Source organism: Harpia harpyja, chromosome 12, assembly GCF_026419915.1.
Source record: "Harpia harpyja isolate bHarHar1 chromosome 12, bHarHar1 primary haplotype, whole genome shotgun sequence".
NCBI lineage: Eukaryota > Metazoa > Chordata > Aves > Accipitriformes > Accipitridae > Harpia > Harpia harpyja.
The window spans coordinates 9,632,799-9,657,113 of NC_068951.1; the positions used below are offsets into that span (position 1 = coordinate 9,632,799).

The 24,315-nt window shown below is 40.8% G+C and overlaps 1 protein-coding gene across 2 annotated transcripts in view; it reads left to right on the forward strand.

Moving 5' to 3' along the window:
* LOC128149055 (sphingosine-1-phosphate transporter SPNS2-like) overlaps positions 1-24,315 on the forward strand; it is a 141,824-nt gene that overhangs the window by 62,930 nt on the left and 54,579 nt on the right. For both annotated transcript variants that reach the window (XR_008237522.1, XM_052803813.1), the window contains exons 3-4: positions 1,983-2,119; positions 22,730-22,881. Coding sequence is in view for 1 of the 2 variants with exons in the window: in XM_052803813.1 (XP_052659773.1) it covers positions 1,983-2,119; positions 22,730-22,881 (289 nt within the window). In the remaining variant the exon portion in view is untranslated. The remainder of the gene's footprint in view (positions 1-1,982; positions 2,120-22,729; positions 22,882-24,315) is intronic.

Consider the following 24,315-nt stretch of genomic DNA (forward strand, 5'->3'; position numbering starts at 1 on the left):
CTGCGTGAGCAGAGACCTGTGCCGGAGATATGCAACAGCCCTGTCTGGCAAAGCTGGGCTCTGCACCAGGAGTGTGTGCACTACAGGGAAGGGGCAGCAGCGCTGCCTGGGCTTCCTAAAAGGTATCAGCCCCACAGTCTCACGTGGGGACTGGTTTCCTGGGGATAGAGTACTAAGCTGGGTTTCAGACTGGCTGTGTGGTTTCTCTGTAAAACACAAGAGATGAAAGCACTGAGTAAGTGCTCATAGTTTTATTCAACAGGTGTTGTTTGCTCAAGGATTTTGGGATAGATGCAGGGACTGAGCAGTATCAATAGGGCTTATGTGCTAGCTTAACAGCAGCGTTGTTCATAGCATTAGTATTGAAATATGTGTGATATAATGTTGCATGTGCTTCTTTTCATGTCTTAACATTTCTGTATTATCTTGTGTTTATTTTACTCTAAATGTAAAAAGAGTAAATCTGCAATTCCGATCAAATATCACAGCGCAAAATTGATATACACACAAACATATGGCTCACAAAATATAGATGCAAATGGATATGTGTTATTTATAAAGCAGCTTTGACATCTTAATATACTAAAAAAGAAGAGACATTTAGATAATTTCCTAGTTCAGCATTCTACACATTTTTGAGCTATCGTATATCATCATCCATGAAAAATTCATAATTTCGGTCTTAACCACTTTAATTTTATACATGCATTCCAACCAAAGGGGTGTGTGTCCTCTGCTCTTGCCTTTTTTTTTCCTATTCTATCCCTCCACCCCCTTTTATACAAATAAAAGTAGACGGCTGGGGTTAGACAATGCCAAAAGCCCGCCCTGCCTTCCAAGAACTACCTGATAATTAATGAGAGTCATAACCCTGTGACTAAAGAGGGATCTCCAGGTATTCTAGTGTCCCACCCAAATCCTTCTGGGTTTGCTGAACTCAAGACAGTCAGCAAAAGGCAAAATGTTCATACTACACAGCAGTAAAATCGATGTAGTTGCGCTCATCCAAGTCTCTAATGTGGACACACAAAAGCCAAGTATAAATCAGCTTGAAACCTGGCAATTTCTGCCAAGTTCCAAATTAATAATGAGTATGGTGTGAGTGCCTCATTTCAGGTGTTTTCAGGGGTGTCACTGGCCAGATCATTTTGAGCTAGGCTGGAGGAGTGAACTCTGAAGTCAAGGAGATTTTGCAGAGGTTATTCTATCAAGAGCCTCATTCCTACATAACAGAGGGTCTTGGGTTAATGCTTTGGGGTTTTTGGAGGAGAAGCAAAGGGGAAAGGTGAACTTGTAGTCTTTCAGAAGAGGACATTCCTGGCCTGTTAAGGCTTTGTAGGTTAAAACTCCTCCTTTAGTGAAATTGTTGCTCAGTGATGGGTTTAAATGCAAGTTCAGTACTGGTGAAAGGACCTAATGAGGACACAGCAGTTTTCTGTCTAACTACAGGGCTGGTGCCAGTAGGATGATAGTAGTGTTTACTGTTTTTCCTCACTGTTTCATGGTTGCCTTAAAATACTGCTAGGAAGGTGAAAGAATGTCAGTTTGTGTGGCCTATTTCTCTCTGGTCTCTGCTGCAAGAGCCAACAAGGAGCCCTTGGCTTGCTTTCTGTTTGCTTGAAACTCCTTCCAACCTCCACTTCACCTTCTCAGTGACATTTAGGCAGAAGCTCTTAATTTATTCTGTCCTGGTTTTGCCCATCCCTGGATTCTGATCTCACAGCGGACTGTGAGGGACTGGAGCTTTCAAACATAGTACGAGTTCACTGGTCTGAAGTTTCTCAGGGAATGAAAAATCTGTTTGATTAAGGAAACATGGACTTCTGAAAGCCTATCAGACTGTGCAACTTTGTAAGTCAGGGCTGCAGAATGTCTAATTAAATGGAACTGCTCTCTAGAGGATTTGGCTTGCAGAAAATTAGTTTTCATGTTTCTGGCCTGATGTTTATTAAATGTTTCTTTCCTTTTTCTCTCCTTTGCAGTTTTCATATGTAGTTTCATGGTTGCGGCACCTATCTTTGGTTACCTTGGTGACCGTTTCAACAGAAAGATCATTCTCAGCTGTGGGATCTTCTTTTGGTCAGCTGTCACTTTTTCAAGCTCCTTCATCACTGAACAGGTAAGATCTTTGGAAAGGTGCTTTGCAGGGTGTCCTGAAAAAATGGACAATATGTACTTAAAAAAACCCCCACTTTCCATCACAGTGTGCTCAAGGGGAACGTATCCCTCTGGTGTGTATTTGACATAGAGCTAGAGCATGTTGCATTATCTGACCTTTTGTGGGTGAAGTGTGGTCTGTGTAACTGTGTTTTCTTAACTGTGAAAGCTGTTATTCTTTGATCATGCACATTCATAAAAAATAACAGGTGAAGCATATCTAAGCAAGAGTTTCTGTTGACATAAGGGCTTTGTTTTGAGGGAGATGCTAAAGAAACTTTAAAAGGCTTTAAAAAAGACTTGGGGAAAAAAAAATCCATGGCTGTATAGTGGTTCTCTTGTCTTCCGATATGTAACAGAAGACACTGGAGTTTGTTGGGAAGTCTGCTCGTGGTATGTGGAATGATGAAATGCATCCAGCAGTGGTTTTACTCATGCGCTTTGTTTCCTGTCCCAACAAAGGCAATGAAGGTGGATGATAGCATAGCGATTAGACATAGTTTCAACTCCTTTAACACTAGTTGATGGATATGTCTGGGGAACTGATGATGGAGTTGTCAGGCTCACTTAATTTTGTCAAGCTATGCACAGCATCCCTCACCTGCTTTCAGGACAGCCACAGTACCCCATTTTGAGGACTCCTCATTGCATTAATTTTCTTGCCTGTCGGAGGCACTTGGAGGAAACAATGATCAGGCAGTTTCTGGGGAAGAAATATCCCCTTGTTTAAATCATATTATAGAGGAGTTTTAATTGCTGCAGGTGGCAACATTCCTGGAGAGACAAATCACAGCTCCTGGCATCATCAGACTCATTTCCCCAAGGGCGGCAGGGGCATTCCTCATCCTTTCTGTCCAGCTGCGTTCCAGAGATTGCAGCATTGTGGTCACGCCTAAAGAACGACAACCAAGGACTAAACCTCTCCACCCTGCTCCCTCCTGCCCACACACATGCTCTGCAGTTTCTAATAAAAGAGAATTTCCACCTAAAATGGGCAGTGGCAGTCACATGTCTGGCTGGCTTTCATGTTGGATTGATTGTTGCTGCATTCCTAAAGAAAAATGCATATGGCCAAATGTAGAAGCCTTTAACTCAGTAAATTGTTCTGGTTTATAACTGGCCAGGAAGCATCCTTTCCAGAGAAAGAACATCTAACATGAAGAGGCTTTTTTCATTTTCTTTTTTTTTCTAATCTCTCTCACAACATTCTGCAAAAGCAGCTGTGATCAGACGCCAAAGAGGGAAGCATGTTATGAAAGAGCCAATTACCTGCTTATAAACAGTTCTCATGTTACAAACACACATTCATGCTCAGGTTCTCATCGATCTTTCTGCAATGGACCTAGCCCTGTAGTTGCGAGTAGTGGAACACTGGAACTGGACTGATGTAATCTATGTTTTCAGAGTTGATTTTCAGTTTAAGGATTTGGGGCTTATTAGCTGAAGTAGTTCAGGGATTAATACATATGATCATTGGTATACAGGAGCTCAGAGTGCAAGTGGCATATTGTTAGCCAAAGAAAGGGAGAATAATGTTTATAAAGCTGGATTATGTTTGGAATCCAAACCCCAATGTTTTGGAAGTCACAAGAGAGACAAGATCAAAATAGCCAGACCTGTGTTAATTCCTTCTGGATTTGCATCAGTACTAACTCTGGACCCAAACTACAACCTTGGACAAAACCCATCCCAATACTGAGAAAAATCCCCTGTCCTGATTTTACTGTGATCCTCAACTCTACCAGAAGACTTACTTATTAAGCCAGAGGTCTCATGCCCAGCTCTTGTTATCGACTCCAGGAAATTATGGAAAATTTTGCAGCTGCTGTATGGATATGCTCTACCCAGTGGCTGCAGCAGTTGAGCAAGGTCGTAAGCATAATCACAACCTCACATAGTAACCCTACTACTTTGGTATCCTTTTTGGAGGCCTGATTTCTAATTGGGAAGACATGCCACATGGAACAAGGTGAATTCCTGAAGTGCTAATGAGAAAAAGGGTCAGAGAAGAGCTGATGCAGCTTTTTTCTTTATGCAGTGACTAGCTAGGCACTTTTCCTGATCTTTGTCGTCCAGGATTCGAGGAGCAAAACGCTGGCTCTTCTCTCAACATTTTTTTCTTTCTTTCTTTTAAGGCAGAATGTGTGTTTGTCAGTGAGGAAGGCTAGGAGCTGAAATGTGAAAAACTCTTTGCTGGTACAAATAAAAGCAGTAGTAAGACCACTGTAAGTAGAGAAGTACTCACATCCAAGTCAACATGAAAACACAGTGCAAGAAGGAGCAAGTTGGCACAGGCTGAGCCCATTGAAAAACTGTACTGTGGCAACTGCAAAAATACTGAACTAGGCAAGAAACAATAGGCATTCAATAGAAATAGAAAACTGTGTCTTCAGGGATTGCTTTTCTTCAAATTTTGACAGTCTAGTGCCTCATGCATGCTATTACTGTGTAATTAAATAGAGTACACATCCGCATAGTTCAAATTTGAAGTGTAAATGGAAAGAGACAGCTTAACAAAGGCAGAAAGCAGCTACAGAGGTGAAGGCACCCAATTTGTAAAGGTTTTTGGCAGTGTGTTGGTAACATTAGTTCCTGGTTAAAATTTGGACACTTAAAGGAAAACAATCAAAATGCTATCATTTGAGTGAATATCTAGATTATTTGTAATTTATTGTGCAAACAAGTATACAGAAAAGGACATGTTAATTCTTATCTGTCCTGCTGTCAAGTTGTTCAGTAAAGAAATACACATGTGGCAAGAAAAGGACATGGAGTGAGAAACTACCTCAGAGAGATGGATTTTGATCTGGAAAAAAGGATTGGAGCACAATGAAGCAGTTCATCTAAGATACTATCTAAATGCTATTTCATGCTGTTTGGGTTAAAAAGATAGTGACTGAAAATCGGCAGATAAAACAGGGAATTGGATATATGCAGCATGCGGACATGTAGTTGCTAGAGAGCACTGCATTAAGGTTTGTAACCACTTATTAAAATATCCTTAGTTATTTATTACCAAATATCTTTGGGCTTTTAATATGGAATAATGACCATCAAATAAATGATGAATGAATCCCTCATCTGCTAGTAGCTACTAAATAACTAAATAATAGGCTCTCACAAGGAAAAATGAAAATCAGACCAGAATTCAAGGACAGTTCCAGAGTATATAAGAGGTGATAGTCACAGAAAACAACAATGCATGAATTCCATGCATAGCAAAATAGAAACAGGACAACTAGATACTTAAATGTTTGGTTACTGTTCATGAGGTCTTAAATTACATTTAAAACAAATCAAAATAAGAAACCCAAATAAATACCTTATCAGAGAGTAAGTCCATAAATATACCTGGTTTCAGAGATGAAAATAGCTAATGATAAATTTAACTAAAGAAAATCAGCAGAAGTAACAAGATTGAGATAATATTGAAAAGATAATTTTTTATTCTGTCAAGTAATGTGATTTGATAATTTATATTAGTGCACAATTTCTCTATAGAAAAATAAGAAGTGAGTCTTCCTCTACTTTGTCTCTGGTACTTGCACATTTCTGCTCTGTAACACTGTTTAGCACTTTCTAAAATAGAAGTTGCATAAAAAAATCATTAACAAATTTGTTCATTAATCTAAAATTAGTTAAAGTTGGTACATATTTAGACAGATCTCTAGATTAACTCCATTTATAAAACTTCAATAAAGTATGTATATATCTTAATTTGTGTTTTCTAAGTACAAACACCTGCTTAGAAATTACCTCCCTTTATGCATGCCTTTTAATCAGTTCTGCACCTGCGGGTGCACAGATTTTGGTACTTTCACCTGCAAAACCCTGTTGTGTGTTGTTTTTGGCTTTTGGCAAGCATTTGGAGAAAACACTTGCTGGTTGTTGGTTCATGCTCCGTAATAAATCCGCAAAAAATGAGTGAGCTGCTGTGCATTATAGAGTCATATCGCAAAGAAATGCACTGAGCACACAATCTTCATGGAGTTTCTTTACCAAGATGCACTTCCATCTACACAAAAAGCTAAATATGTGTCTGTCCTCCTCTGTATCAATATAAACTCTGATTTAATAAGTAACCAGTTTTTTTTGTCTAGATAGCATTTTGATGAGCATAGTGCCTGATTGCCTGTGTTGTGCCTGATCATCTTGAGCTGGTTTATATTCCAGGATGTCATTGGAAAGAGTCTGTAATCCCAACTGCACCATTTCTCTCTGGAACAGTTTCACATGAAGCAACATGGTTATCAGGAGTGATCAGTCTATGTGCTGAGAGTTTGTTTCTGGCTGCTTGGATATCCACATCTATTAGTCATAATAATAGTTCTTACAGCTGACTACTTTGGCCAGAAATTTGTCTTAGGTGAAACCTTGCTTTTGGTGCTAGCCTTCCTACCCCTCTTAGTACAAACTTCTGAGAGATCAGGACTCCTCTCCCTCGTGGGCAGACACCAGGTTCTTAAAGCAAGAAAGAGCTTGGAGGTAGAAAGTTGCAGGCTGTTTTCCAGTCTTGTAAAATACTGCTATTTCCCATGTAAATATCTTGAATAAAGCGTATTTCTGTGTAAAAGGGATGCTGTTTTACAGACGAGCAAAGTATTCTGCCAAGTACTTAGGCTCCACTAGGCTGGGAGACCAAGTGTACCTAATAATCAACCAGACCAGGCTGTGGTAATGTGGGTTTGCTGGGAGACATCAGAGTTGCAGATGGTAGAGAGTTTGGAAATGGAAAAGCAAAGAATTAACAAGGTAAACCAGGAATGTGCTTTTGAATCCTACAGTTCTTGGTAAATATTTCTGTTTTAAGTGTTAATATAGCTAACATGATAAAACCTTTTTGTTCCCACTGCAAGTTAATCTGGATAGGTATTTCTACTAGTGTTTTTTTTTCTTTTCCTCTCCTTTTGATTTATCTCTGAAAGAGGAAGCAAATAGTCCACTGTGGAATTCCAGTTAGCCTGCAGTGCTTGCTGAAGTCCTGTCTTTCAGACTTGCCAGATGTGTATTTATTTCCAAAGCTTGTCTTTCAAGGAGTGCTAAAAGAGAAGCAACAAATTACATGCAGTATGGAACAAATGGTTAGCTGGGTTAATTTTAAAAAACGTAAACATAAACCAACCCCACCCCCCTACACATGATGATTCACTCCAAGAAAAAAAAAAAAAAAGGCCTTTAGTCTTACATGCTCTGGCAAAAGTTGTATTATAACACATACAGCTTCTGCTCTTTTGCTTCCACTATGTAAGATAAATCCACAGTTTGAAAAACAGAAACAAACAAAACTAAAAGCCCCAAGCCATCATTTTGTATGTAAGAAGGGTACTGAGTGTTATCTTTGAAGTCACCATGAATTACTGGAATGTTTATATCCCACTGTTCCATCCTATTATTTTTGGGCAGAACTCTCTTTTAGAAAGAAGGCAAAAAAGATTCTCCCAGCAACCTTGTGAAGTCTGCTGCACATACATTCAGTCCCTTCCTTCACATGCAGTTCCTGACCATGTGGCTCTTACAGAAATTGGTGCTGGAACTAACACAGGGTGTTCATGGACAAAGGCTGTTAGTTGGCTCTGGTGTATTTTGCCAGCCTTTAATGTGGTACTGGAACCCTACAGATGAGCATATGCTGTTGACATTTGGATATCTGCACACTTGCCCTTTTGCTAGACTGCTCAGGAAAAATACAGTCTACTGCATACTCTCTTATCACAGAGGAAGAGATGAGGGTAGGTAATATACTATGGTAGTGTTGCTATTCTATCTGCCAGTGGTGTCAACACTCAAATTACTAAGTGCTACTATTATGGCTGTCCGTGTAATGCTGGTTAATGCCCTGCTGTGCTACCTGGTAGCTGTAACCTACTCCTGCTTTGCCTCTGCTGTGTTAAGATGACACATGGCAATCTATACATCTCTTCTTCTCTCCAGCTATCAGGGGTCCCTCCTCACCACAGGAGAGCTGCTGTGCTGGGGGACTGGGGATCAGTGGGTGCCAGGTGAGGGAGGATGCTGTGCTGGATTTGGGTGGCTCTGAAGTCCCAGAAGAAAGGGAGAGGATAAGGGCTCTCATCTCCGCTTTACGTTGCAGAGTGAAATTCTTTATGGACTGATTCTGCATCACTTTCCCTCTCCCATATGTCTGAAAGCAGATAGTTTGAAGAAAGGTAATTCCCACAGGCCCCTTTAGACCTGCTTCCCCTCGTGGCAGCCTGCTATGCAGAAGGCTTACTTGCACTGCAGTGTGCTGGTGATTGCATTGCCTATCAGGAGAAGAGATGAACCTACCTCAAGTCTGGTTATATGTACCTACACCTATATGGCTGCTGGAGATGCGTATGAGATCTCCAAAGCTGCAGCTCTTGGGAGGTAGGAGTTGTCAAGTTCCTGCAGCAGTTCTGCTGTGAGAAATTCCCTCTGTGTTTTCATGGCTACTTGACTCTCCAGCTCTAGCTAGGACTAGGTCAAGACATATCAAAATCCACTCTCTCTGGGCAAGGAAGTATGAGAGTTTCTGTGGGAATTAAAAAGCACCATTTCTTTGACTCCTCTCCAGCAAGAAGGTACCTGCTGCTCCTTCTTCCCAGTGCTATTCACAGCACTCTTACAAGTTTTACTATCTTGCATTTTTTTAATGTGGATTATGTGAGGTGTACTGTAGGAAAAAAATATGCTATTGCTTATTCCTTCAATAATGAAGCATTGGCTGAGCTGGTCTTAAGGTATTCTGGGCATCTATCAAGCCTGCTAAGTATCTTCAGCACAGCTGATACGAAATACTGTATGGGAAACTGTTTTCGTGTAAGAGCAACATCTTCTCCTGCACAGACAAGTGTAATGATTTGAACTCTTGAATCTTGGGTCCTCATTGTTCCCTCAGATTTTGCTGACCTAGGACAGAAGAGATGGGAAAAGATTTATATAGATGAAATAGTTGCAGCTTGCTGAAATAAAGTGCAGAATTACTGTCATGTGTTTGTCTCCTAGCTGCTTTATACTCCTACCTTGTCCCTTTCTACCTGTCCCTCTTCCAAGGGAAACTATAAATAAAAAACAGGTTAGGGTGTTCTCAGAGCATCAGCCCCAAAAAGCCAATCTATGAGAGGAGGAGGCTTTTCATAGGTGTTATCAGAAATTTGAGTGTTGTATTTTCTGCTCTGACTGTTGGGGTTTTTCCCTTCAGTGTCTGCATCTATGTATCTGCAAAGCATTTGGGAAGAGTTATTGAAAGCATAGCTGGTGATGGCTGCCAGGAGAGAGACATAGTTCCAAAGCTTAGTCAGAAAGCTTATTCCTGTGATGAGAAAAATGAACTTCAAGAAACTATGATAAGGAATATCTCTACCATACATGGCATTTCCTGTCTGCAGTGTGTCTGGAACAGGATCGGTTCTGCTCTCCGGGACCTGAGAGCAATCAAGATTACACCCCCCAAGTCCCACCTTCCCCGGGTAGGGTCAGTCTGGCACCACGTCCCATTGAGACTTCTCAAATCACCCCAGTCATGTCCTGTTATGTTCGTGCCCTCTGCTACCTACTTTTGGGTCATTAATCAGTCTGAAATGATGCAATATCTGAATCAAACACTGTGGATGCTGAAAGAAGAGCTGTTTCTTTTGCTGAGTGTCGTAACTCACCTGAACTGACACGTGCTGCTGCAGAGGCTTCTATTGCCAATTCATTAAAATGTAGGCAGCGATTTGCACCGAAATGTCAGAACTGCTCCTCAGAGCTCAGGCATTTTCTGGAGCAGGTGGACTGAGGTTTGTGCTGAGACAGTATCAAGAAATAGGCTTGAGGCTTAATGCTAATTTGCCATCGGTCTCAGTGAGGGCTCCCTTTAATTGCCTACCCTTTTTTTAGAGAACTGTTGGTTATCTAGGTTACTGGATGATGTTGAAATCATTATCATAGGGTCTATGATTTTGGTTCTGATTCAGATCCTTCTTTGGAAGTCTGTGGGAACCTTTTGCATGCCTTTGTGGGAACTGAGTCAGACCCTACATCTTTTTAAATCAATGTGCTTATATTTGATGCTGTTTCATTGGATCATGAAAATGCCTCGAGACAACAGCTGGGGACCGTGGTGCCGGCATGAAAGATCTTTACAGGCCAAAGACCTTTACAGCTTTGTCCCATTTTTATGCAGAAGCCTGAATTTATAGTCTCTAGGTTGAAGAGTAGGAAAGTTCAGCTGCTGTCAGTTAATGGATGGTTTGGAAGGAATGCCTGCCTGTAACTGTCATCCCACCTGTCCTGCTTTTTTTGTGCCTGAGCAGGAAATCTCACCTGGGTCAGTTATTTGCTGAGGAGGCAGAGGGAAGAAGGCATATTTATTTCATTGCTAGGCTGTGTGTGTCTTGGAAGCATCCTTCTTCTTGTCTTGTCTATTAAAATGTACATTCTGCTTGTTATACTGCAGCAGAGGCCTAACCCCAGAGCACATTGATGGAACACAGAAAGGATTTCTGCTGCTTCAACCCTGTCTCATTGAAGTCTCTATAATGCTTTAGCATTATGCTTTATAAGTAATGATTACAGCATCTTAAGCTCAGCCTCATTCAAAACACCCTAGGAATGGAAGAAAGGGAAAATGTTCCTTAAATAGACTGGGATTGAATCGAGGGGGGGGGGGGGGGCGGAAATTAGTGCCTTGCAGTAGTAGTTGTGACCTGAGGAACACAAGCCATTCCTGATGCAGTGCTCCACTGTTGCACTCTGTACTTCGATAGTGGGGAAATCTGGCTTGGTCAAGCAAGTTCAGAAGGCAAAGCAAGTCACTACTGCCATGTCTGGATGGCACCATGTGATCCTGTTCCATTGGAAATAAGCTTCCCAGGTAATTGTGTATTGAGGGTATTGAGAGGATGCCAGATTGGTGTTGTAGAACATGTCCCTTCATGCTTCACAGGGATGTTCAAATATGGGTCTGGAGAAATGTTATGGTTTGTTCAAGGATGTAAGCTGACATGTACTTAGCATGGATGTAAATGAGGCAGCTTATGGCTTGTGTTCTTGAGGCTTATGACTTGGAAAGAAGCATGATGCTTCAGGACAGTTTGGTTAATGATGCCTCACAGACAAAGAAAACAATTCATTCAAGCCAGTTCTAGGCTCATTAGGAGGCCTGGAGACAAATCTAAACTTTGTATTAGCAGGGCTTTGGTGGTTCTTGAAGGTTGTGCATATTGTTCTGAAAAACAGGATGCAGGAGGGAGGGAAAGTGTTATTCAGGCTCTGACTTGTGTTCAGATGCAAAAGTAGAGGTTTGAGCCTTTCTTTGGTTGAGCTCTTGGTTGCCTGCTGATACAAAAGCATCAGTCATACTATAGGAACTGTAAGTGCTTCTTCAATGGCACACACAATCCGTGGCCTCCTGGGTCATGCATAAAGGCTGAAAAAAAGACCATTGTGTTCTGAGTAATGTGCAAATAGTGTGAAGATGGGAAATGTCTTACAGTACCAGGTGCTAAATTAGTCTTTTGAAGTGTTGACATCTCTTTTAACTGCATAAAGTTCACATGCTACACAAAACACTGCATTTGCAATTCAGATAACATTGAATTAGAGTACTAATCTCAAACCCATGTAATAGATTTTGAGCTGGAAGTCCCTGGGAATGGTGCTGATCATCATGTCTGAAAACATGATTGACGAAGTTTCATGAGAAGATAGTGACAAAATGTGCAAATGCATTTAATATAGTTAAATAGGATTGTCATTTTGTCAAATAGGCTGGATTTAGAGAATGAAATGAAGCTACAGCATGACAAAACCTTGCCAATTAATAATGCTTCAACTAGCAATATAACAACTGTTCAAAGAAGGTCATGAGTAAGAAGAAGCTGCTAGGTAGAAGAAATTGGTAGATACGTCAGTTTCTCTCTGGAAATCTGATGCTAAAAATGAGACATCTCTCAGATGTAGGCCAAACATACTGCAAGGTCAGCCTTTCTCACAGTACTTGGGTGCTTCTGGATCTTGATTGAGTCAGCAAGCCAGAGAAGTGTGAAAACAGAAAGCAGGAAGAAAAAATTTTGGAGTTTGGAATGATTCAGGTGTTTTTTCAGCAAAGTTGCCTAAAAGGTCTGACCTGCTGGTGTACTTAAATTTTTAGCATATGCAAAGTAGAATATGCCAAGAATCAGCAGAACCAACAGTATAGGTAAAGTTGCTGGGACTATAACTTTGTTTGTGGTAATTTCATTTAAATCTTGAGGCATTCCATTAAAATGTGTCCTTCATGGGCTCTCAAAACTTGTTCTACCCTTGAAAATGCATATAGTTAGGGCAAAACATTCACACCTGGATGTCTCAGTCAGCTGATGCTTTTTTCAAAGGGTGCTGAGAATTCATTTTCTGTAATTGTCTCAGGGATAGGAATATGCGGTTGTGCTCTCCAAGAATGAGACCTGTCTGTTGGATTTGAGTAAATTTCAGTTTAAGAATTGGTCCAAACCAAAGAGTGTTTGAGCCAAGACAGCCCATCAGGTTAGTGTGGTTAGATCTCACTGAAGGTGGAGATGATGTTAGTGTTGTGTATCAATGCCTGTAAGTATTTCTTCTGAAAAATCCGGTATCTGTTTATAGCTGGGTTGCTTGGATTCAGTCTTGTGACTTATCTGTGGCTGGAACACAGCAGCCTGTTACTGCCTGTGAATATTCTTTAGCTTTGTGTATGCCAGGCCATATTCCAGCTGTTAGTATTTGAAAACTTTCGTGTGTCAAGAGCCTTGCATTGTTTCCACAGTTGCAAAACTACATTGTAGTTTTCCCAATCCCTATTTTTGTGATTATGTTATGGTTGTCTTTGCACGTCTCAGGAAGGGAATGGTGATAGTGCCTAATGCCAGAGATATTTGTTGCAAGTACTGGTAAGTGTGTCCCATCTGACAGATCTGGAACAAAAAGCAACAGTTTGTTTCCGACCCAGAACTATTAAGGTTCTCAGGGGGACTGTTTTGGAAGATACATTCTGGCTGAGCTATGTGTAATGGTTTTGTAACACGGATAAATGACCACTATTTCAGCCATGTGAAATGCTGTGGACTCCTCCGTGTCTTGCACCAGAGCCACAAGGATGAAAAGAAGTGCTTTAGCTCAGTGTTCTAGCAGGCACTGGTAGCATGGGGCTCTTTATGATCCTGATGATTTATTTGAAAACATCAGCCTTTTTCTTTTAAGGTCTATTTTATAAGTAGCTATTCACGTAGCACTCTGCTGGATGGTGTTCTGGTGAATAAGCACGCTAATCTGTTACGTTCCTTCCAATTACATTTCAGACCCCTGTCATTAATGCGATATTAATGACCAAGAGACTAAATTGAGAAGAACATAAATCCCACCATTTGAGTGTCATGTAATATTTTTACCACAGGCAGGTCAATCAGATGAAAAGCCCTTCAATTAGTAAGCTGGAATGCTGCTTTGTCTTAACTGAGGCTATTGTCAGGACCCAGTGGTGCTGCTTCATCACCCAGTGTCTTGTAATTACATTACCTAATTGGATGGAGGATGGGAGTTGGGCTTACTCTTTTTTTTTTCTTTTTTTTTTTTCTTTTGTGCTACCCCAAAATGACTGAAAAGTAATAGAAGAGTCTCCCAGGATGGCCACAGGTTTGAAGGGAGGGCAGTGATGGGAACTTGGATTTCAGATGCTGCAATTTTATTGTTGAAAGGGAATTTCACATTCAAAATTTGCAAGTAGCTAAGAAAATCCTGGCCCTGATTTTTGTACCTGTGAAGCACACAGCAGCTCCCTGCCAACTCTGGGAAGCTCTGTGGGAGTCTTGCTACTTCCAGGGTGGTTTTGTTTGGTTTTTTCTCCAGAGCGCTTAATTAGGTGCTTCACTTTAGAGCCCATCTGTAGGTATCCAGTTGTTAAACACTTTAGTTGCTGATTGAAGGGTGTGATGAGTGAAAAAAGAATATCTTACAGTCTTTATTGGTTACTTTTATGTACTAAATAATAATATAAATCTCATAAAATAAAGACACTTTAATCAGCCAGAATCTTAAGTATATTTCCAAATAAAACTTTCCACATTCAATTAAGTGTGCCTGAACAGGTCACCTGGGAGAACTAAAGCCATTAACAAATTCTAGAGACAATCAAAGGGAAGGTGAGGGGACTTTGCTTTTTCTCCCTTGCTCATTTCTATACTTAAATAGGTTTTTTTTCCTCTTTCTACTCTCTGTAGTCTCTCTTCTCCTTGCAGGGCTCTGAATACCAGCTAAATTTTCCCAAAAGGGAATTGTTCAAAGGTGAGGTGCTTAGAGCTGAGAATTGGTGGGACAGTTAATGCATCCAAATGAGCTGAAGTTTTGAAGTGTTTGACATAGTGTAAATGGATGCTGTAGAAGAATCAGACCTGCTTTAGAAGCTCTAAGTCCATCATAATTGGAAAGGGTTTATATATTGACCCTTGAGCAAATGATTAATCAAGTATACTAAGGTTTGAATAACTCAGTAGCTTGCTATTAAATCTTGGTATGGTGTAATGGTCTCATCTGTAAAATGTTTATAACCTCTAGCCAGCATATAATAAGCATGTGTGAATAAAATGTGTGAATACTTGAAGGAAGGCCCAGGGCATTTCAACTTCAATGTTAGTGACCTGCCCATCAGAGTTCAGGGGAAGACCTTTGGGTAAGAGAAGCATTCCTCATTGGACACAAATACTTAAACTTGTATACTTCCCATGCCCAAGCAGGCTTCAGGGAAGCCAAGTGAAGAAAAACCTGTTTAGGGTGAATGCAACAGAGGCACAGTAGATGAGATGGTGTCTGCCCTATGGATTTAACTGAGATTTGAATAGCTCACCTTTGCTAAAGTGGCATCCTCAGTCTAGAACTGTGCTTCTATCCCTAGAGAGCCTGTATCAGAGACTGAAGGAGTTAATGTCTCAAAGAAGTTGGGACGTGACAGCCTGTAATGTTGCTTCAATGTGTATCAAAACCTGATAAGGAGGCAGTAAAGATGGAGCCGGACTCTTCTCAATGGTGCCCAGTGAAAAGATGAGGCAACAGGCACAAACTAAAATACAGGAAATTCCATTTAAACGTAGGAAGAAACATTTTTACTGTGAGGATGGTCGAATACTGGAACAGGTTGTCCAGCAAGGTTGTGGCTTCTCCATCCTTGGAGATACTCAAAACTCAACTGGATATGGTCTTGAGCAACCTGTTGTAGCTGACCCCGCTTTGAGCAGGGGGCTTGGACTAGATGATCTCCAGAAGTCTCTTCCAATCTCAACTATTCTCTGATTCTGTGACATGAATGCAAAGGAGAAGAGCAGTTTGAAAATGGTGGTGAAAGATGGGCTTGGCATCAAGGCTTCAATCTGAAGGCAGGAAACTGTAGAACTTAAATCCAGTGGTGGTAGAAGTTACGAGAAATGTTGTGTGCTGTAGTGACTTAAAAGGCAGCTGTGATTGTAAAGAGATGGGAAGTGAGAAGTGGTTATCGGTAAGTGATGACACACAGAATGAGGGAAGAAAAGAGGAGTCTAAACTCGATCACATCTCTGCAGTGGGCCAAATGGCAAAAGAACCAGCAACTGCAGTGAATCTCCCCCAGGCTACTCTGCCAGCATGACTCACGTCTGATAAGGGAAAAACATCTTGTTAGAGGTGAGAAGGGTAGTTTATAGTTACATTTATCAGACAGGTAACTGTACCATGAACCTCTAAGTGCACTTGTATCTCCACAGAAAACAGATAAAATACAGCTCACAGCATTGCATCAGAGCTGGTAACTCATCAACCTGTCGCCAAGCAGACTCCACACAAGCATGTACCCTGCCTAGTCGCTACGAATACCACCCAGAGATTAAACATAATCAACTCCTTTTTGTTTTAGGAAATCCTGAAAACAATGCTTACCCAAACCTATCAGTGGGGGAGAAAAGGACTGACCAACAAAACATCACAGTAAACAGTTCTGCCCCCCATGTTATTTTGTATTTTGGTGTCTCTGCTGGCAATCCCTGTGAGGGATTAGTTAAGATTACCTGTAGATAAAGGTAGATACACATCTCCCTTTTGTTCCTGCACAAAGATCTCCCAGACAGTAAGACACCAAATGTCGAAAATTTGGCATGAATATTCAATTGCTTAAAAGTCTGGGCCACCCTTCACAGGAAGACATGTTCTTCAGGATTGGCCTGGAACAATTCACCAGTACTAAATATGTAACCCCTCTCTAGCTCTTTACAATATTTATTCTGCTTTTATTAAAGGAGGGTTTGAACCATTCACATTTGAGAAGGTAGGGTGTGTGGCTTTGTGGTCCATATCTAGATTTGACACACCATTCCTATCAAGTGTGTGGACCCAGGACTTGTATCCACCAATGGAAGCCAGGTGCCTTGGTTATATGTGTTCAAAATTCAAAAGCTTCAGGAGTGCACAGAGGTGGAAGATGTATTTAGGCTTTTCTATTCTGCTGTGGCCTTTGTCATCCATCCAAACACAGAATGGAATTTAAAACATGAACATCATCATTTAATGTCATCTTGTCTTTCATGATATGTCAGTGTCCCTGTTTGACTTGGAAACTTTCAGGTTCTTAAAGGTGACCCCATCATTACTGGGAGGGCTAAGAGAAATTGAGTGTTTAGTGTTTAAGCAAATACGTCACCTGCATTTGTAATGTCATTCCATTGCTCAGCTATTCGAGTGACTCTCAGCTAATGAGCGGGAATTTGAACTGTGAGTTTACAGCAGCCAATGCTCTTAGTCACAATACTGATACTCAGAAGCATGTTCCTGGTTTGGTTTGCATCATGGTTAATGGTACATCTGTGCCATACCTGCAGTGAAGGGTGTGGTGTGTCATCTCTAACCACTTAGATCCCTGCAAAATATTGATACGGTTGGGAAAACTTAATGGAGTGCAAGCGGAAGCGGTGTTTGCCTGGCCAGAAAATATAGGTTCTGCTCAGGAAAGGCAAATGCTTGCACGTGAGGGTAGCTGTCAAAAGGGAACACTCTTGTGCCGCCCTTGAATATACATTTGAGCCCCCTGGGTTTTACTTTGGTCAGCTGGCTCCTGCAGTATTTCAGATTTTTCTATCTTCAGTTGATCTAACTGATCACTTGTGACTGCTGTGGTACCCTCGATGTTGTCAGCACAAGACTGCCAGCTGCAGAATACAAGAGTGTAACTGCAGTACAGTTCAACTGAGTTTGCTCTAGAAACTCAGGGAAATTAAATCAATCCCAATGCTTTCTCTTTAGTTTATTGTCATTCCACACACATGTATTATAGGCTTTGTGTGGCAGTCCTAGCTGCCTAGTGGGAGGAATGGCTTTATGCACATCTTCTTTCAAAGGATGCAAACCCTGATTCTGTGTTCTTGTTTGTTGCGTAATGTTTATATAACAAAAGAAGGAAAATATGGCAGACTTCAGCAGTTAAAATATGGAATTTCATGGTACTGAGCCCTCTTTTACAGAAGCTAAATGTAGAATCTGTAGGAGGTTAACTCAGTATCCTCATACAGGAAAGGGTACAGGTGCAGTTGCTGTAGCAGTATAAAAGATCCTTCTTTTAGACCAGCAATGTCAGTTCAAAACATGGCTTGCACTGGTGCTGTGCACACACAGCACACACACACTAGTAATTAGTACTAGGTTGGCTGTATCTGTGTGATCTCATCGGTCCGTGTGTCCCTAATCTGAAAGAAGCATGTATTCAGCTTCTTTTATGAGACCCTTACAAGCTACTCCACATTCAAATGCAAATACTTAATAACCGAAGCTTAAGGATCATATGATTCTTTAGACAGTAAATCTGGTGGTTCAGAGTTGTACACATATTTGGCAGATTATAGGTTTATCACTGACAGCTAATCTTTTAAAGAACTGTGGCTTAATTCCTTTTGTTAACTAATTAAAAAAAGAGAAAGAAGTTAAAGCTGTAATTAGACCTATTAAAACATGTATTACTCACTCAATGGTCTATACAACTAGGATAAATGTATAATTAGGAGGTTTGTCCAAACATGATTAAAGCTAGTCACGTGTCCTAGGCCGTCAAACATTTATGTGTGCATGAGAGAGTAAAATCAGTATGAAAATGTGAATATAAACCATGTCATACTCTGCAGAGACAGTAAATGAACTATCTTTTGGCATATTATAAGTATTTAACTCAAATCATAAAAGCTTTTTTCAGATGAAAATTCTGGAAAGATTGTGTCACACCTACAGTTTCTAGTGGGTAGTGTCATTGGCAACAGTAATCAGGCCAGGTCCATCTGACCCCATGATCTATCACTGCTGTTGCCTATGGTTCGCTGATAGTTTAAGAAATTTAGAAGTTAGTTCACAGAGTATTTCTATTAACAATCAGCACGTTCCCCGAGTCATAAGGATTTGTATCACTTCCAAAACTCATATCTATTTTGGGGGATTGGGTTTCTTTTTTGTTTGGGTTGTTAGTCTTCAAATCACAAAGTAGTAAATTTTTCAGCTGTAGAGCTAGAGCATATTTTTCCTTCCCTATAGTTAGGAGATGGGAAGAAGAGAGCAGGTCCATTGACCGTGTCTACCTCACATACATATGTATGAGTGCTTTCTCTGTGCACTGGTTTCTGGTGATGGCATCTCTTGAAGGGAAATTCCCAGGAAGACTGTGGCAGTTCTGGGTCTCTGTCAGCCACCATTCTTTTCATATGTCGATAGTTTATTGTATACAGGAATCTTCCCTGGCTTGTGTTGCATCAGCCCCTTTGTGGCATATACAAGTTGGAGAAAGGGACTCGGCACAAGCAGTGAGGGGGACCTCTGCCATGCAGTCATTCAAAGAAAACCATTGCATCTCTACAAACCAGGAGACGTTGGCAGCTCTTATGGAGGTGCAGACATCTCTGACATGACTGCTAACCAAAATAAAAGACATAAATGGTTTGCTGTAATAGCTCTTCGTTTCAAAAAACTTTAGTTGCAAGCACTGACCCAGAGAAAAGGACACTAGAGTCTTGAGGTTGCTGGGCTTAACCTATGGAAAAGAAATAAGCTTAGGTGCTGAGAGCCGACTCAGATGTTTTCAATTTTCCTGCCAGAGCAAGAACTATTTGCACAGATGAACAAATTACAGAAGAGCTCCAAAGTAATGTAGAAAGGAATAAGCTTCTTTTAATATATATCAATTTCTGCTTGGGGAACAGTGAAATTCAGTTAAAAGTCTTATCTGCCCATACTGCTTTTAAGCACAGATAACGTAGAGAAGAATTTGGCTGGTGTCAGCCCTTTTTGTCTCACTAAACTGCTGAGAATCCTGGGGTAGGACAAAGAGGAAAAAACACTTGGGGGGGAAATCTAGTGCAGAGGAGATGGTAGAAGTGTCCTTCTACCAGGAGAACAGAGAATGGTGCTTCCTCTGTGTGAGTAATATCTGAATTTTCCATTTGTTTATGTTGGTTGTCACGTTTGCATACACTTGGAGAGAGAGAAAGGTGCATATGGGTGTGTGTGTATATAAATGCCTGTATTGCACACATAGTGGTTTGGAGACCAGTTTCTAAGTGGTTTATGGTATGTCTGTGGTCCAAATGAGTAGCAGCGTAAGAATTTTGGAGTTGTTTTGTTGTTTATATTTTTTTCTTCCTATATGAAAAATGAAAAGATTAGGCCTCTCTCGGAAAGGACCACTTTTTGTCTCCAGGAGCTACCCTGCTGTCCCTGTTCAGAGATGACAAAAACCTAAGTTTTGATTGCTGTGATTAGAGATGGAAGATTGGGGGTTCTAGCTTACCATAACAAATTACTGTGTAATTTTATTGTATAGGTTCCAATAGAATGCGTGCTAGCCAAAGATCCGGAAGAGATCTTTCAGCAGGATAAGAAGAGGCATCAGCTCTTTAATCCTAGATATAGAGCTCTAAACCCAGGCGCAACATAGAACTGATTATAATTAATTACCTAATATTGTTTAGACTTTTGTATGTTTTGCCTAGATGTTACACCTGAATAGCTGCATTGTCCGTAGTCTTGTATATATCATCTCAGAAGGGCAATACCATTCATGTCTTCATGTAGATTATGCTTTTATAAGACTGCTTTTATTGCCAACTGAAGTCAAAATCTGATGACTTAAATTTGGATACCACTGCTTCAGAGAACATGGTTTAAATATTAAACAGATATTTGGAGTGCATAAGCATGAGATAAGCCAGGGAGGAGGATTCGAGGAGGAACTGGGGGAGAAGAATGAACATGTTACTTGTTGCAGATGATTTCATTGTATTGGGACTCTGATTCAATGGTATTGATGGAACCGAGTCACTCTTTACCACAATAGCAAAACTTCATACAGTTTTCCTGCTTTATGCAAGGATTGTAAGAGGAAACTTATAACAGCATTATTTGGAGGAAATTCCTGTCCAGTGCATTCACTGGGAGTGATACTGGCTGGTGAGCACAAACTTGTGTCATTTCTATGTAGGTATTTCAAATTTGAAGAACATCCAGGGCATTTGCAAACTTATCATTCTACAGGTGTAACTAGCACTGTCTACATACTCATTCCAGGTCTGGCAGATGACTATTTTGCCTGTCACCCTCTCTGATCCAGATCTGAACCTCTTAAGAAACTAAAATCAGCCTCCAGTTCCCCTGCTTTCTAATTCTGCGTGACTAAGTCATTCAGCATGTTATAAATACTGTTGCTCATTCCAAATACATTGGTTACCTGTGCACCAATCATTGTCAGCATATTTCTGCAGTAGAGTGGTTTAGCATTGGGTAATTGGCATAAATTAAATTGCTTGAGTCACAGTATTGCCCTTTCTGCGTACACCCACATGTGTCTGTTACATATGTGCAGCTTATGGGAGATAGATGAATGATAGCAGCACTGCAAATGCCCTGCCAGCAAGCAAGGAACTTGTATACACTCAGAAAATAAGTATTCATGCAGAATTTACGTCAAAATAAGAGGAAGTGAAGAGTGCACAAAAGTATTTGTTTTGTGTGACTATAGGAATCCTCAAGAAATTCTTTTCAACCAGGGGATTACAGTGAGGAAAACAATGAAAACATGTCAGTGGTAGATTTTTGTCTGCTGATGGATATATTTATGACTGAGGCACGTAGCTTGATGTCTGCATGGCATTTTCCATATCTGAGAATGAGAGCTCTGTACTCTGGCTTATCTTTGCTATAGGGTACAAAGTCAGTCACTTCCCTGTAAACTGCTTCCCATCTGAAGAATGGGAATCAGTAATCGCTCATTGTTCCCAAAGCACTTTGGTGTTTAAGGACATACCATAATCCCTGCTGTTCTTCTCACAAATGATCTACAGAATAATAACAGTAAATTGAGGATTTGTGGAGGTTACATTTGTAGAAATAGATTTCCCTGTGCTTGCAGTTTTCTGCAATTGACTGTTTAATTTCTGCACCTGCAATTACTTCTGGGTGTAGCTCAAGCTGCTTAGTTGTCTGAGAACTTGATTGTGCTCATGTATCAGGTATTTAAGCATCAAAGTATTGTGCCTTATGCCTTCACACAGCAGCACCCAGAAAACTGCAAGTGTAGTGAAAGAGGTCGGCTTGAAAATCAGGTCCTTGCAGTTTATGAAAGTGTTGGCTGAAACAGGGAAACGGGCCATGAAGAAAATTGTTAGATGAACAATTCCTTTTTGTCCATTTTAGGCTGCGTTGTGGCGAATGTGAAGTCCATGTCCTCATTCTGTTGAATTGCCCTTTACTCAGAAAGGCATGTAATTCTCTGGGCAGCTTAATGCCTTTTGCAACCTGTGCTGTTGCCTTGCATGGCTCTGAATTATTCAGCTGGTGGTACTGCTTACTGAGCACACTGATGTTGCGATGGTCCACAGTAAAGCTCTAGTCTTACTCTTTGCCTCTTGGCTCAGATTGTAACCTGAGGTTTTTCAGAACTGTTCAGTGTTGGCTTACTCTGCCTTCCTGCTGTGAGGAGGAGATTATGGTTTTTTTCAAGGAAAGTGCAGTGCGAAAGGTGCTTAGCACCTTTGAAAAACTTCCCTTATTTCGTAGCTTCTAATGAAGGAAAAAATTTAGAGTTTGGGGGACTGAAGGTTCAACTCCTTCACAGCTTTGAAGAGCCTTTAGGATTTCGCCAATTTTAATTTGTCCCTTGGCATGCTGGGGAGGTTGGCATTGTGCTCAGCAGGTATTGCTTTTTCTGGATGCCAGAGCAGGATTTGTTACAGTCACCCGCCTCGCCAAGCCTTCCTCTGTCAGTGCAGTGTTGCTGGCACTTGGGCTTAACAAGAGTGAGCCGCATCCTGAGAATAAACTGAGGGTCTTCTGCCTGTATTAGAACACCTTCGTGAGTGTCACTGAGCAAACAGGCATTACTTTTCTTTCATGCCTGTAAATCTTCACAAAAAATACAGTCCCTTTCCTCCTGGCAAGAGACAAATGAAAGGAATCTGAGGTTTTAAAAAATAAATGCATACAAGGGGATCACTTTCTAGTCACATGGGTGTGTATTTCCATGTTGCACAGATTTCACTGTCGTCCATCCTGAATTAAAAAAGACAAGGGGAGACCTGCTAACGTGTTTTATTTCTTTCCTCAGTATTTCTGGCTTCTTGTGCTCTCACGAGGTTTGGTTGGTATCGGTGAAGCAAGTTACTCCACTATTGCACCGACCATCATAGGAGACCTTTTCACCAAAAACACAAGGACCCTTATGCTGTCTGTTTTCTACTTTGCAATTCCTCTTGGCAGGTAAGTGACAGAATGCTTCTTTCGTCTGGTTTTGGCTTTTCTTTTAAAGTAAGCTTATGCAGATCTTAAGTTGTTAATGATGATAGTTCTCCTGTCTTTGGTTGGAATGGTTTAGACAGGAAAATATTGTGAGCAGTGACTAATTAGTTGCAGGAATTGGATTCTTTTTCTATCCCTGTTATTGGTTCATGCGTGACTTTCGGGAATCAGTGGGAAGGACTTTTTTTTTTTTTACAGCAGTGGGGTGGGAATGGAATAAAAATATTTTAGCTGACTTTTTTTTTATTAGCATTATTAAACTGTCATTTCGAATAATGCTGTATTGGTTCTCTGAATCATTGCTTCGATTCATGTGAGGTCTAGGCCTTCTTTAGGCAATGTCTTTCAGGTTACTGTGAAATCAGGATCTCTTAAGACGCTGGGCTGAGTTTTCAAAAGTGAGCAAATGGGTACCTGCTTCTACATGACAGTCTAAATATTGGAGGTTTCAAGAGGAGTATCCTGTATAACATACACAATTTGAAATTTTGACTTTAAAACATATTTTTAGTTTAAGCTGAAATTCTGCCCAACCTTGAATTTGGCCAATCTGACTAAGTTTGGAAAATGTGGCTAAGCCAATCTTAGATGACTTGCTAGTTGCAATAACAGCGGCCAGTCCATTTTAGTGCTATTACTACTGAAACAGCAATTGGGAGAAATTGTGAAGTCTAGTGTAGACAGCAAGGCTGAAGAGAGGCACTGTAATGATTGTTCACACTCAGTCTTAACGGAGAGCAATGGAGGACAGCCAAGCCTATAGATGCCTGATGAAAGCAAGAGACAGATTCCTCTGGCACTTTCAGTTGAGTTCCCTTATCAGCCCAATGCAGTATCTGATTGTTGGGACAGGAGGGAATCTGTTATTTTTTTTAATATTTTTATTTTTTTTAAATAATGGCTGACCCTCTATTGTGAGGTCGTAGGCAGGGTAGGTTCGCATAGTTTGCATACCTATTCCCAGAGCCGGACAATATCCTGTGCAAAAGTGGCATTGTGGGTTCATTTCCAGCAGGGAAAACATGGGCAGCAGTTTAATCCTCCCCAACTCAGGGAAAAACTTCTGGTTTAGGGTGGTGCATTTCACAAGTTAGAGCATTCATCCCCAAGATAAAACTCACAAACATCCTTTTGCTCTTGAGGAGAAAGAGATAGCCATGTCCTTAACTGGTGAAAAGAATATTTTCCCAAAAGTGCCAAGGATGCCAAGTATTTTCCTAGTGAATTCAGTGAACTATGGCTAGCAAAAAATGACAAATATTCATCCTGTTGAGCCTGATTCTGGGATTTAATTATCTCCATATCCAACAGAGGTGTGGATCCATGGTTTGATCTTGGGGCCTGTCTCTGTAAAAAGCCCAGTTTTGGGGTGGTTATAGATGGCAACCTCCAAAG